This window comes from Arachis ipaensis, chromosome B1 (assembly GCF_059453495.1).
Source record: "Arachis ipaensis isolate K30076 ecotype BB chromosome B1, ASM5945349v1, whole genome shotgun sequence".
Taxonomy (NCBI): domain Eukaryota; kingdom Viridiplantae; phylum Streptophyta; class Magnoliopsida; order Fabales; family Fabaceae; genus Arachis; species Arachis ipaensis.
In genome coordinates this window covers 951569-967064 of record NC_142436.1, presented here as the reverse complement: position 1 = coordinate 967064, position 15496 = coordinate 951569, and the positions used below count along the sequence as shown (strand labels likewise).

The 15496-nt window shown below is 32.3% G+C and overlaps 3 protein-coding genes across 6 annotated transcripts; all 3 read left to right on the top strand.

The window, feature by feature from the left end:
* The first annotated feature begins 1604 nt into the window (after positions 1-1604).
* On the top strand, positions 1605-4311 carry LOC107627256 (Bifunctional inhibitor/lipid-transfer protein/seed storage 2S albumin superfamily protein). The gene is made up of 2 exons (XM_088500754.1): positions 1605-2012; positions 4000-4311. Exons 1-2 carry the CDS (start codon positions 1664-1666, stop codon positions 4014-4016), a joined length of 366 nt encoding a protein of 121 aa, XP_088356880.1. The 5' UTR covers positions 1605-1663; the 3' UTR covers positions 4017-4311.
* Positions 4312-5497: 1186 nt separating this feature from the next.
* Positions 5498-10644, top strand: LOC107627011 (uncharacterized). 4 transcript variants are annotated; one of them, XM_088500753.1, is made up of 11 exons: positions 5505-5767; positions 6875-7007; positions 7114-7246; positions 7374-7502; positions 8294-8384; positions 8559-8626; positions 9075-9147; positions 9620-9741; positions 9821-9922; positions 10086-10185; positions 10322-10644. In XM_088500753.1, the coding sequence occupies exons 5-11, from the start codon at positions 8301-8303 to the stop codon at positions 10496-10498; spliced, it is 726 nt and encodes a 241-aa protein (XP_088356879.1). In that variant the 5' UTR covers positions 5505-5767; positions 6875-7007; positions 7114-7246; positions 7374-7502; positions 8294-8300; the 3' UTR covers positions 10499-10644. The 4 variants fall into 4 exon arrangements, with proteins under 4 accessions (XP_020967798.1, XP_088356877.1, XP_088356879.1 ...); XM_088500752.1 differs by lacking the exon at positions 6875-7007 and having other exon boundaries at positions 5507-5767; XM_021112139.2 differs by lacking the exons at positions 6875-7007; positions 7114-7246 and having other exon boundaries at positions 5498-5767.
* Positions 10645-11357: 713 nt separating this feature from the next.
* On the top strand, positions 11358-13695 carry PPR40 (pentatricopeptide (PPR) domain protein 40). The gene has a single exon (XM_021112083.2). It carries the CDS (start codon positions 11411-11413, stop codon positions 13415-13417), a length of 2007 nt encoding a protein of 668 aa, XP_020967742.1. The 5' UTR covers positions 11358-11410; the 3' UTR covers positions 13418-13695.
* The last annotated feature ends 1801 nt before the right edge of the window (positions 13696-15496 follow it).

The following is a 15496-nucleotide window of genomic DNA, read 5'->3' as shown; positions in this document are numbered from 1 at the left end:
TCTTTTTTTGTTTCTACCCTTAGCATAGTGAGTCACTCATGCAAACAAAACCACGTGTACTTGTTTTATATGCTAAGCATGCATAGTGGAGCAAATTATGAGGCTACCAACAGTGCATCAAAGTTTTAGCCTTGCCAACTTCTTTTCCCATGTTCACATTAGGTATTTTCTAGGGTGAGTACGGGTAGCGGGTATTCGATTACTCATTCGAATTCGAACCGAATTAATTAAATTGATTCTAGAACCAACGGGTAATTGGATCTGATCTGAACCAAATCAATGGCTCTTTATAGTAATTGGTTCAGGTATCGATTTTGGGAGTGTAAAATTCGAACCAACCCGTAGACCCGACCATGTATTAATTAAATAAAAAAATTAAAATATATATGCCTTTTAATGATTTTGAGTTTCATTCTATTGCACTTTTATATTTAACTTTTAATGTGTTTAGTGTTTAATGTATTTTATGTTTAATATGTTTAGTTTTTAATATATTTAGTGTTTAACATGCTTGAATTTTTTTCTATTGATTTTACATGTTTATTGTACTTACATAATTTTTAAGATAAAAATTTCGTTTTTTTTTTTATAAATTTCTGTTTTATCGGATACCCAATTACTCGAACCAAACCAATTCATTTTTAATCGGTTTGCTTTGGTTCGGATATATACACACAAAAATATAAATCCAAACCAAACTAAACCAATTATAATTCAATTGGTTCGATTCTAATTTCACCTTAAACCCGAACCAATCCGACCGTGCTCACCCTAGTATTTTCATTACATCTACACCTCTCTAAGTTCTAAATCTTCCTAATAGAATGAGACATCTTAGGTAATTGATATTAGTATAAGTGGTAAAACCTTGAAGGGATTTAGAAAGTTAGGGAGGATATCTGAAGAAAAAAAGGAAAATTTTTTGTTGTGTCTATTAGGCTGTGTTCGTTTATAAACAGAAGACACTGAAATATAAATACAGAAATATAAAATCGTGTTTGACAAGTAAAATATAAATAAAGATATTATGTCTTAAAACACTAAATTAATATATTTTATATCTTTTCTGATAAAAATAATATAGAGATACTGAACAGTAACATCAACATTAGGGACGGAGGCAAGTGTTGGATAAGGGAGGCAATGGCCTCCCAAATTAAAAATTTTAATGTATAAAAATCATTAATTTTTATATTAGCCTCCTTTAATTTTAATTTTTTTTTCTTCTAAAATTATACTTTTATGTTGGCCCCTCCTAAAAATTACTCTAACTCCGTCCCTGAGTAACACATTATTTTTTTATTTTTTCTTTTATCATCGCTATCAAATTTTTTGTGCTAGACATGAGGAGGGGTGGTTTAAAGCAACTTTTTTCTTATGAAACAAAATTCAATACCTTGTCTTTATTTGATGCAATCTATATATCACACTCTATAAGCTAAGATATGCTGAATTGCTCATTGTGTGAACATTCTAGCTAAGATAGCAATGGACTTTATGATTATATATGTTGAATATCATATATTCAAAAATCACAACCACCCCACTAGTGCAAAATTAGGCCCCATTTAAACCCTTTAACTACACTATATATACATGCTTCTCCTAAGCCTCAATTCAATGTACTAATATCAAACTAAGCTATATACTATATATTGAAATTATGGAGTCATCAATGATTAGTAGAGCTACAATTGTGACATTGATGGTGTTGTTATTAACATCAAATAATTATAAGAATGTAGAGAGTGCTGGAGAGTGTGGAAGGACACCAATAGGGTCAGCAGCTGCAAGCTTAAGTCCTTGTTTGGGTGCAACAAAAGATGTAAGGGCAAAAGTGCCACCAGCATGTTGTGCTAGGGTTTCTGCTTTGCTTAGAACCTCTCCAAGATGTCTTTGTGCTGTGCTCTTGTCACCATTGGCCAAACAGGCTAAGATCAACCCTGCCACTGCCATTACTGTCCCTAAGAGGTGCAACATTAGGAACAGGCCTGTTGGAAAGAAATGTGGAAGTAAGTTTTTTTTTTTTTTTTAATTTGATGAAATTTATTAATGAAATTCAATGAATTTTTTTAATTTTATTTTTGAAAATATATTGACTTTTTTAGAAATTTTGATATGAGAAACTTTTCGGAGTCAGTAATTTTTAATATTTTTTATCATCATCATTTGATTAGTATAAATACTAAATGGGTAAAATATATCTTTTGTCTTCGAAGTTTGGCAAAAGTTTTAAAAATATCTATAAGTTTTATTTTGTTTTAATTTTGTCCCAAAAGTTTTCGATTTGCATTAAATATACCCTCGGGGGCTAAAAAATATATGAAAATTGTGCTTGATTTACTTGTGTTGAGGGGTTGTTCTTATGAAATTGTTGTTGAATCAATTTTAAATTTTTTAAAAAATTAGCCGTCAGGGGTATATTTGATGCAAATCGAAAACTTTTGGGACAAAATTAAAACAAAATAAAATTTAGGGATATTTTTAAAATTTTTGTCAAACTCTAAGGACAAAAAATATATTTTACCCATATTAAATTGTCTATAACAAATCAATTTTATTAATTCATATGTGCAAATTCTGAAAAATGTGAGTGCAAGCTGTATTGATTTATGTGTAAGTTCTGATAAATATAGATGCAAATTATATGCTTTTTTGTGTAAATTAAAATTCCTATAAATATAGGTGTAAATTATTGCTAATTAAGAACTAACAAAAAATGATAATATTTACCGGCTATATAGTATTGCTGTTTTTTATAATAACATATTTGTTACCTTTTTTGTAATTATATTTCATAAAATATAATACTGAACATTATTATTGTATAGATAATATAAAGTTATAAACTCTTATAAAAAAGACTGAGGTGAGATTAATGTTAATTTGATAATATAAAAAGGAATTCCAATAAATTTACAAAATTTTAAGAAAAAATAGTGTATGAATATTCCTAACAATTTGTATGCTGGATCATAATTATGAAATAAATCTTAAACATCTTATTTGGTAGTTTAAATAATAGTCATACATTTTTAGTTGTTATATAGGATGTTGTATGAAACAAAAACTCTGTTACCTATTAATGCTTAATTAATAAGAAAGCATGCATGAAAGCAAGATACTATTACCTATTATTTAATTACATATTTCAGCAGATTAATGATTAAATATATGATTGATATTAATATTATGATATAGCTTTTTACATAAAGTATTGATTTGTTCCACTTGTAAATTACTGTAGTAGCAGAAATTTTGATTTGTTGAATGTGTTGGATTTTCATTATTCTACACAAACATTATATGTAGGGGTAGATGGGTCGATTTGGTTCGGATTTATGGAAAAATTAGAACTAAAATGATCAAAATATAATTGGTTCGATTTGGTTTGGATTTGCATTTTTTTGTACATATACCTGAACCAAACCAAACCGATTAAGAATGGATTGGTTCGGTTCGGATAATTGGGTACCCGATGACTTTGAAATTCATAAAAAAAAAACAAATTTTTATCTTAAAAATTCAACAAGTACAATAAACATGTAACATCAATAAAGATAATCCAAACATGTTAAACACCAAATACATTAAAAACTAAACTCATTTAAATTCAAACATATTAATAATGAATAATCATTGTCTAATGGAAAAAGCCATATATATTTTTTTATTTTTTTATTTAATTATTATATGATCTAGTTCGCGGGTTAGTTCGAGTTCCGCACCCCCAAAACCGATACTCGAACCAATTGGTTTGGTTCAAATTCGAACAGGTAATCAGGTACCCACTATCCGTGCTCACCCTAATTATATGTGTGCAAATTTTACAAGTTGATTTAAAAATTAAAAAAAAAGTAATATACTTATTAACTGTCTGACACTGGCATGAAATAATATATGGGATAGATGCTAATAATTATATATTTTCTGAATACTCATATTGCTTTGGAAAATAATTAAAATAATTAACTAACATATTCTCCTTTTTATTTGCAGGATACACTCTTCCTTAAAAGTAATTATCATCCTGAGAGAGTAATTATTAATATTATATATGATTATATATGCAGTATTTAAAAGACTATAGAGATCAATAATAAGTGGCGTATAATGTCATATATATATGACACTATATCAACTAGAGAGGGTATTATTGCTAAGCCTGAGAGTATTTGTATTACATGGTTGGATGTTTAATTTGTCTTGTTTGTTATAATTAATATGTAATGTTTAGTATTTACTGGTATCTTATTGGAAAATGTTATATATGTACCATTTCTTCGAATAAATTAAATTTATATTGCATAAGTTTTTTTTTTCTTTTATTTATTGAACTTCCATTAGTTAATTTTTTACTCCCCTAAATAAGTATAATTTGAGCTAATATTTAATTTGATTTTTAAATTTACATACAAATTTTAATTCTTAAAATTTTAATTATTTTTATTTAATTTTAAAATTTTACAAATTCACATTTATATATAAGATAATCTTTAACATATAAATATTAATGGAGTACAAATATAAACGGTTGGATATCACACTAAAACTTATAAAATTATGCAGTCTTAATTTTGGTATTTAAATACCCAAAAACAGTCTCCTATTATTTGTTTTGGGAGGAAATATTTTAATAAACATAATTTTTTATGTTGTTTTGGGACTATTTGAATGCGAACTAAAATGATATTTTATAGAGTTCAACATGATATTTGACTGTTTACGTCAGCGTTCCATTAACGTTTGTTATCAAAAGTTGTTTTAAGGACTGATATATGTTTGTAAAATTTGGGGACTAAAGAAAAGCAATTGAAATTTTAAGAATTAAATTGAAACTGGCTGGGAACAAATTAAGAGTTTATTTGGAAGGCTAGGAATTATAATTCACTCAAGAGTTGAATTTTTTTCTTGTTTCGGAACAATTAAAAATGGGAATTAGATCTTCTCACATTTTTTTCTCACTTGAGAGCATAAAGTACGATCTCTCATTATTAATTTTATAAGTCAGACAAAAAAAATATAAAAGAAAAATTTTTAAAAGGTCTTAAATCACGTTTTACTCCCTCAGTTGAAAAAATAATTGAGAGGATCTACTCTCCTAAAAATAAATTATTTAAATTCATTTGAAAATTCTAATTTTTATTGTTCCTTCATTTGTAAATCAAACCAAAAAGGGTTTGATTTTTAAATCAATTCTCACACTCTTCAAACTTGAATTCCATTCTATTAATCATAGTTCTGAAAACTAAACTAGATTGACTGGTTCAACTAAATTAACCGAAAATAGATTACTAAACCGATTTGATTAGGCTCATAAATCGTCTGACAAAAAATCGGTCAAAGAATCGATTGAACCGAAAGTTAACCGATGAACCGTCAGAACCGGCCAGATCTTAAAAAAGATTTCCGGTTTGATGTTCTCCTCCAAACGGCGCCGTTTACACCTTTTGAAAAAAAAAAAACAAAAAAAACTTAATCCCCAACGCATCCCCCCAGCTCCAGCCCCACTCCTCTGTCCTCTCCTCTCTGAAACTGAAAACAAAAGGGGAAATTGAAAATTGAAAGAACAAAGAACCCTAGCCCCGCAGCCCCGCAGGCGTCGCCTGTAGAGCCTCCATCGCCGTCCTAGGAAGTTGTGTTGCCGTCGTAGGTAGCTCCCTCGCCGTCGTGTGGAAGCTCTGTGGCCGTCGTCGTCTCCTCTGTTCGAGCACTCTCTCTCTCTGTTCGCCGGTGTCGCGGTCACTCCCCTTCCTCTTCGCCGCCGGTAAGCACTGTGACTTGGAATTATTTTTGCTCCCAACGTTCTGATTAACTCAATATGCTTCGTGATGCTGCATTGTCTTTGATAATGCCAAGTTTCTTCAATATTATATGGATTCATTCAGTGTGTGTTGTAATTGCTACTGCACATGCTACGTATTCTAAGGTTCTTTATCACAATCTAATGTAATTTCAACTAATCATGATTCAACTCTCCCGATCATAAATCTTGGATATAATTTTTAGGACAGCATCGCAGTCTAATCTAAACATATTCTAAGGTTTTTTATCACATGAAATGGTATTCCATCACTCATACAAAAATAAACTATATATATATCCAAGATTACTACCCTGTACGTAGTCTATGTCATCCCTCCTATTTCCATAGTCAACCATCGCCCTATTCAATCAATGCAAAGAAAGGTCCACTCTCATCTCAAACCCTGGACCCAGGCAAGAGGTTCTTAAACATAAGGAAATGTAGTTTTCTGCACTATAATCTCCATGTTGCATAATAGATAAACTTTCCATTTACTAAACTATTGTCCCGATGGCGAGAAGCTCCTTTCAAAGGAAGGAGGCAAATAGCATATAAGGCCTGCTTGATTGCTTTCACCTTCCTATGTTCAAAAAAGAAGAAGAGCCTTTCTCACTGCCATAATTCAAAGCATTTTCATTTTCTTCCTCTCCGATTAGTCTCAGCTGCATATCCATAGGCCCTAATCTAGCGCTTGATTTCGTACAGATTCGCAATTTCGCATAAACAAATTAGTTAGGGAGGACCAAAACAAGCAATTATTATTTATTAGTAACCTTTGAAGTCCCACATGGACTAATGCAGCACAGAACCCAATGTTTATAGGAATTCTGATAGGATTGTTCAATCGCCGAGTTGGGTAGCGCTAACTTGTAACCCGAGTGGGGGCACTAAGGTGATGGAACATGGTTGGCTATGCTTGGTTGGGTTGGTGGCTGCACCATGCTGGCTTGCCCACTCCAAGTTGAGAGTTGAGTCATGATTAGTTGAAAACTTGTTTGTTAATATTTCTTTTGATAGTAGAACATTATGTGGCAACACAGAACCCAATATTTATAGGAATTCTGACAGGATTGTTTAATCGCCGAGTTGGGTAACACTAACTTGTAACCCGAATGGGGGCACTAAGGTGATGGAACATGGTTGGCAATGCTTGGTTGGGTTGGTGGCTGCACCATGCTGGCTTGCCTACTCCAAGTTGAGAGTTGAGTCATGATTAGTTGAAAACTTGTTTGTTAATGTTTCTTTTGATAGTAGAACATTATGTGGCAGCACAGAACCCAATGTTTATAGGAATTCTGACATGACAGGATTGTTTAATCACCGAGTTGGGTAGCGCTAACTTGTGATCCGAGTGGGGGCACTAAGGTGATAGAACATGGTTGGCTATGCTTGGTTGGGTTGGTGGCTGCACCATGCTGGCTTGCCCACTCCAAGTTGAGAGTTGAGTCATGATTAGTTGAAAACTTGTTTGTTAATGTTTCTTTTTGATAGTAAAACATTATGTGTTTGTCACTATGTGCATTTTAGTTGTTTTTGTTAATGTTTCTTTTGTTGAAGTTCCCCGCAGGAGACGTTCCATTCCAGATCTAAGCCACCATCACTGGAATCGCATTCATTCACCCAACACTGATGAATCCGCTGCTGCTGTCTTTAACAATTTGAAACCCTAAAGACGCAACATCGACTTCCTCTCACGGTTTGTTGAGAATTGAATTGATTTTTCATTAGTATTCTGTTTCATTTGTTGTGATTTTGAAACTATTTATTTACTGCACATAAGGTGTTTGCGTTATTGTCTCTGAGTCTGATATTTGTTCTGAATGCATCTTTGAGCAAGGTAGAGAAAATAGGAAAAGTATACTAAACATGAAAACATGAAAACGTAGCAAGATTTTAAATAGGAAAATCGCCTTATCCAGCTAAATTTTGTAAAATCCGTTGATTCGTTTAAAATCATAATACTAGAAGATTTTAAGAGTTAAATCAAGAATCTAGCTAGTATATCTTTGAGATAAACTACAGCCCATGAATTGTCAAACTGTAAAATCTCATCATTTTGGAAGTGGGTTTTCCTTCAAATTTGTGTTTTGAAACCTTTTTTGCAAACTAGATTTTGTAGAAACCCTCAATTTATGTGGGTGTTGTTCTGTCTTGTGTAAAGGAGATTTTTTATTATGTCATTAGAAGGCTTGTAGAAATTCCAATAAGAGTAATAGATAAGTGTAAGAACATCCTGAGATAGTCATGTTGAAATTATTTCAATGCAGTGATTTATATGTATTTTGTGCAAAGCTTTATGTTGAAATTATATGCGAGTGTGAGTGATAGGAACAAATTTAGACGATTAGATCTTGCATGAATGACCAAGAAAGCTATATGTACAACCCTAGTCTAAGATCTGAGCTATTTTACTTGAAGAACGTGGAGGATTGAAATTCTAGAATTTTTTGGTGAAGGTAATTTTGTTTGTGTACTAAAATGCTACAGGATTTTCATGGGAATCAGTAAAACGGAAGTTAACCTGAGGAGGTTGCTTGCAGCTGCACCTCAGCAACAAAACCAGGCAAAACTCGTTCATGTAAGTTTGAAGGAAATAAGGCTCCACTCTTTAATTTTACTAATATTGAGGTTGTGTTTATCTCAGTAAGCTTATAAGTTGTAATTGTCTTTAGTTTTCTTGAAATATACTTTTAGTTTCTTGCTGACTCTGGAAAGTGGTAAAATGTAAAATGATCATTTGTTGACTTTGCAGTATGTAGCTACCTTGCGGGAACAATTGGAACAATTGGCTGAAGAGAAGACACCAGAAGGCTTACCGAGGTAATGCACTACATTTGCTTTGCAATTTCTTATACTTAGAGTCTTAGACATAAGTGAGACAAAGTAACTTCATTGTCTATTCATAAGTCAGAACATCATTTTTACCCCTTTCATGTCCTTCACTTGGGTTTAAATATAGGAATACCAGAACTTGCTGAAATTCTAAGGATTAGATGGAAGGAGACTAGATATAATATATTTAGTATTCAATACTTCTTTCTTTACTAATATTCATGATCAAGAATGAGTGTGGCCCAATATTGTGCCTAACATAATAAGACGCCTTATACAATAGTAATCTAAATGACTCACATTGAACATTATTTATGTTTAAAAGTAAAACTGGTAATTTATTATTAATAAAAGCTACTATATTCCTGATACATTTATGTGTTCCTTTTACTGAATATTTGTGGATTAGTGTTTGTGTCTGACTCTGGTCATGCAGGATTTCAAAGGCTACAATAAATGAATATTCAGTGAAGATTGAGGCCATTGCATCCAAACTGGTTAACTCTGAGGTGTGTATTTCTAATCTCTTATTTTACTTCAGGGAGATATTGGAATGAAAAAATCTTGGACGCTACCTATTAAATTCCTTTTTGTGTTCCAACAAAAGATGGAAATTCAAACTATATGAAGATGGAATTTACGCATTTGAATTTTTGATAAAGAAAGGAATTCTCATTTTCACTTTGGTTCTAATTTCTAAATTTCTGAATAATTTAACTATGCTCTATAATTACTACCTACTCAACTAAATAAACACCAAGGGCTTTTTTGAACAATGGTGAAAATCAAAATACATAGTATGTGAAAAGTGTATATAAACACTTCATTGCTTGAATTTCATCACTTGGTTGGAATGAATCATGTGGCAGCAAAATGAGCTCCTTTTGATTTGTTTACCATTCTTCTGTATATCCTATTTTAACTTGGTGGAATAGGCAGATTGTCATATTAACCACTTGACGTTGCTACTCTTTTACTCAGCCTGATGTACAAGAATCTGATAACAACTTTGAAAGGACCACTGATAAAGAAAACCGCTCTGAAATAGAGGCCAAAAAGCAAATTCCTCTTTCTCCTTCTTCTGGATTAAGAAGAAGATCTGTGTAAGCCCCACAGTGCCTTCTTGCAGCCATATATGTTTGTAGGTTGTTTTATTGTTACTTATCTTTATTCATCAAACAGACCTGCCCCAAGTTCTGAAGATAGACCACATGAGCCTGCCGAGACTGGTCACTCACCTGTAAAATTGGATGCCGCGGCTCATGCACACATTGAAAAGCACAGGTATTGCTTAATTGGGTTGTAATTTAAAATTTATGTTATGTTGGATTTTGGTATTGCGGTTTGGGGAGTCCATAACCTTTACACCTTTTCACTCAAAGTCTATGTTATATTGTTGTATATTCCTATTATTTTTTTAAATTAATCTTCCTTTTATTCTTTGCAGAAAGTTGCAAGAGGATTTGACTGATGAGATGGTTGTGCTGGCAAAGCAACTCAAAGAGAGTAGCCTTATGATGAATCAATCTCTGCAAAATACTGAAAAGGTCTAATTTTCACATATTCAGTTTAGTCCGAGTTTTATAACCGTTAATTAAATTGATCATTTTCTCACCAATCTAGTTAACAGAATGCTGCCATTGCATATAGTTGATGTATTATTGTTTGTGGTTTGGGTTGCAGATACTCGACTCGACTGAGAAAGCCATCGAGCATAGCTTGGCAAGCACCGGCCGCGCCAATGTGCGAGCAACAGCAATATTCTCAGAGAGTTCCAAGACTTCTTGCTTCACTTGGCTGCTCCTGTTTGTAATGACTTGTGTATTTGTCATGGTTATACTTCTAATCCGTGTCACTTAATATATGAAAATGACTATACATTATAATTTATACCTTCCCTAAAATGTAAAGTTCCTTTTCTCCGGGACATCATGAACTTATTATATATTTGTACTTGTTAGTCTCTCTGCTTAGTAAATGATTGAACAATGTTTTATTTTTTTAAATATCTCACATATTTGAGTCAATTCAATTTTGGTTTATGATTTTCAGTCAGTTAAACGTTTTGATGTGTTACTATAAAAAATATTTTATATACACTAAAAATTAGGCACTAAATTAATCACTATTTATTTATGTATATTTATACATATTGATTTACATAATTTTTTAATTAAATAATTAGTTACTAAAATAATAAAATACGTCATAATAAAATAATCAAATTTGTGATAGATTGATAGTTAAATTTGTTTATAGTAGTATAATAAAAATGTTTTATGAAATATTAAATATGTATTTTTATACACAATAGTTGATTAATACTTAAGTTTTTGTGTGGATAACATATTTTGTAAATTATCTATTGAAATGTTTTTAACGTAGAACGCCTATAATTCAGGCCAATAATGTATGGAACTAGATTTTTCTTTAAATAATTAGAATTTGGCACGCATTTCGGTACATTTAGATTGAAAAAAAATAAATTTTCTTATTTAAATGAGGAGACAAAAAATATATTATTTGAATATATAAAGGTAAATAGAAAATATAAATATTCTATAGAATCAACATTTTTTTTAATATATAATTTGAGTTAGATATAGGTGTGATTTTAAACCAATTCTCCAATTTTGTGATTAAAAAAAAATTAAAATACTATTTGAATAACCTATATTTTATATTAGTAACTGATTTTGGTATAAATATAACATATTCGTTAAAGGCGCCACTCTGCAGAGAGAAGTTGGTTGATTCGTTGAGGGAAGAAATATGAGAGTGAGACTGAGAAGCTTCTCTTCTTCACCATCACCTCCCAAGCACACACTATCTTCTTCTTCTTCATCATCTTCTGCGAGTCAACCCTCAAATTCTCCACCCATTGATCACTCTTACATCGCTCGCGTACTTTCCAGAGCCGATTGGGCTTTGTTGCTCAAACACGAATTCTCCAAAAACAAGGTATCTTTACTCAACCCTCGTTTTGTTGTAAGCATTTTTCAGAATCAAGATAACCCTTTACACTCCATAAGGTTCTACACGTGGGTTTCTGCTGCAAACCCCTCTTTGGCAAATAATCAAACACTTCATAGGGTATTAGGGAACACCCTTTATAGGAATGGCCCTGTTGTTTTGTCTGCTGATTTGATTAAGGATGTTTCTGATTCCGGTTTTCGGGTGTCCGAGGAATTGTTGTGTGTCTTGTTTCGGAGTTGGGGTAGGCTTGGTTTGGCCAAATATTGTGGTGATGTTTTTGGGCAAATTTCATTCTTGGGGATTAGCCCTAGTACTAGATTGTATAATGCACTAATTGATGCATTGGTGAAGTCGAATTCGATTGATCAGGCTTATTTGAGGTTCCAGCAGATGTCGACGGATAATTGCACGCCGGATCGGATCACTTACAATATCCTCATTCATGGTGTATGCCAGAAGGGGGTGGTGGATGAGGCGCTTCGATTGATTAGGCAAATGAAGGATAGGGGGCATTTCCCTAATGTTTTCACCTATACAATACTAGTTGATGGGTTTTGTAATGCAAGGAGGGTTGATGAAGCCTTCCGAGTTCTTCATACGATGAAGGAGAGTCGAGTTAGTGCGAATGAGGCCACGGTTAGGACATTAGTTCATGGGATTTTTCGATGTATAGAGGATACAAGTAAGGCACTTGAATTATTATCTGATTTTCTTGAAAGGGAGCCTACCCATTTTAAGTTAGGTTGTGATACCATTTTGTATTGCCTGACAAATAAGTCGACGGCGAACAACGTAATTGTGTTTTTGAGGAAAGTGCTAGCAAGAGGCTATGTCCCCGGAAGTTCCATTGTCAATGTCATAATGGTTTGTTTGGTAAAAGGAGCAAATCTTAAAGATACTTGTGAGATGTTTGAAAGTTTCAGAAAACTAGGTTTGAAGCCCGGGGTTGATTCTTATCTTTCACTTCTTGAAGCCTTATACAAGGACGGACAGAGCATGGAAGGGGATAGAATCTTTGATCAAATGACTGTGGATGGTCTTATTTCGAGTGTTTATGCGTATAACATGATTATTGATTGCTACTGTCGAGCCAAAATGATGGATCGTGCATCAGCAATTTTTAGAGACATGCAGCTTAAGGGATTCACCCCAAACCTTGTGACATTCAATACCCTTATTAATGGCCATTGCAAGGATGGAGCTATAGCCAAGGCACAAGAGCTGCTGGAGATGCTCTTGAAAACTGGACTCAAACCCGATATCATTACTTTTAGTTCTATAATTGACGGACTTTGTCGAATAAACAGGACTGGGGAGGCTTTTGAATGCTTTAATGAGATGATTGAGTGGGGCATCAATCCAAATGCCATTGTTTACAATATCTTGATCCGGTCTTTATGTGCCATTGGGGATGTTTCGAGATCAACAAAACTTCTAAGAAGAATGCAAGAGGAAGGAATAAGCCCTGACACATACTCCTATAATGCTTTGATTCAAATTTTTTGTAGGATGAATGACACTAAGAAAGCCGAAAAGCTGTTTGTTTCGATGTCAAGATCTGGCTTAAATCCCAATAGTTACACATACAGTGCTTTTATAGAAACACTGTTGGAGTCCGGGAGATTAGAGGAAGCGAAGAAGATGTTTTACTCGATGGAGGCAAATGGTTGTCCTCCTGATTCTTATGTATGTAATTTAATTATTAAAAAACTGGTTCAGCAAGACTGCTTCGAAGACGCAAAAAACATTGCAGAAAAAAGCAGACAGAAAGGAATGTCCTTGAATCCTGTGTTCAATTCATAGAGTCGGTTTTTCGCCAAGTTTCTGAAATGCTGCCATTGTTGAGCATTCTACACGGAATGTATTATTGCCAGACAGGTACCTTCTTGATACTCTTTCGATTACTTGTTAAGAAAATAAAATGATCAAATCAATTGAAGTAGGAAGGGTGAATTAACTTGATAACTAAATAGAATCTATTTGGATTTTGGTGATATCTTTGTTAGCAACCTAAAATGTTAATAGGAGCTTATATGTTTAACATTTATTCTAACATAATCTAAAAAAAGTTTGGGAACTAATTTGGAGTTTTACTTTTTAAATTGAGTTTTAGGGAGGTTATACTGATCTTGTTTGAAAACGCTGGGTTTAAGATGGATCTTCATTTTCTTTTATAGAGAGTTTTATATATAAATGGTATAAACACAAATATGATTATGATTGGACATTGTTTGATCCATATAGTCGACCCTACCTAGTTCGACAAAGCTTATTGGTTGTTGTAAGACAGACTTATATTGTTTGAGAGAACATTTGAGGGAAACCATGGAGCTAATCTAATTTGTTTATATATCTATTATGCATATTGTTACCTCTTAACAACAGATTGAGATTTTTTTATTCTTTTTTTCTATTTTTATTGTTATTGCAACTTGATTAGATATGCTTTAACGGTTAAATTTTCTTTGAGCTTGAAATCTGCTGGACTGAAATCGGATTGTGATATTACTAAAGTTCTCGGTTTTGAGGATTATGAATGAAACTTTGCCTTTTCTTGAAGCAGCTTGAGCTTAGAAAATGGAAATTACAATGAGATTATGTAAGCTTTTAAAATCATGATATTGTTAAACTTATAATCTGCTCGAAAATATAACATGTAACCTCTTAATTTAAAAGGTGTAGAGGCCATTAACACTCTAATTAAGTAAACTAATGATGATTTTTTTTAAATATGCTTTAGTGCAGAAATTTTGATTAAAGGAAATGTTAAAATAAACAGTAAACGCATGTGAAAGTTATTATTCCAATAAAGTCATTGTAGTTAAATCCTCTCATAAAATATTCGACTAATACACTTAATTAGTGGTTAAAGAATTGAAATACGTTTCATATTGATTAATCTGGCCTTGATAGAAATGAACGAATTCATACCTAATCTTTGTTGTAGCTTTTGTCAAAGTTAACTGGGTGGTTAGGTAAAAGCCTAGAAGGGCACTTTACTTTATTGAGAAAGGGAATGAGTGATAAGGATAATGTTTACAACAAAATTTATTCTGTCATCTTGTCTCGTGAGTTGTAACATTTTGGTAACATTTGGTGACATGCAATAAATTGCTCTCAAGGTAGTTTTGCTAGTTAAGTACGAACTATAAATCTAAGTTAGCAGAATTTACATTCATCGAAGTTAATGACATCAAAGAAACCAAACTAAAAAAAAATTCAATATTTTAATTCAATTCAGGAGCTGTTTTCATAAAATTAATATTCAGAGTTTAGTGCTTGGTATCATGAGTAGTGCTATACAAGTCTTTTTGGCATACAAGTCATACAAGTCACTTGCGTAACGCGCCGGTGTCACGTTGTTCCTCTTTGTATCCCACGTTCTTCCTTTTTTATTCTTCTCCTTCTTCTTTGCGGTTATCCTTCTTTTTCTTCACGTGTTTCATCTTCATTGTCATTTTTTTATTACTGTTGTTATTACTGTATTTTTTTTCCTACTTCTCTTTTTATTGATTTTGCAACATTATGTATTTTTTTCTTCTTTTTTAATTTTTTCCTCCCAAAAAAAAAATTATAAGAAGATGAAAAAGAAGAAGCAGTAGATGAGGAGGAAGAAGAAGAGTTTTGAATTATGCAGAACTTATCAGTACACATATACCGAAAATTCTTAAACAATACAATCGAATATCTTCGTGTTACACTTAAATTGATTGCAAATACAAAAAAAGTTTCCTCTAATGGTGCATTTTTTTTTTCTTCTTTTTTTTCTTATTTCTTTCTCTTAGTTGAATGAATGTAAGTTCATCATTTTCTAAATAATTTTGCAGCATTATGTGTTTCTTCTTCTTCTTTGTTTGATTTTTTTATTCTTGTTAAAATAGT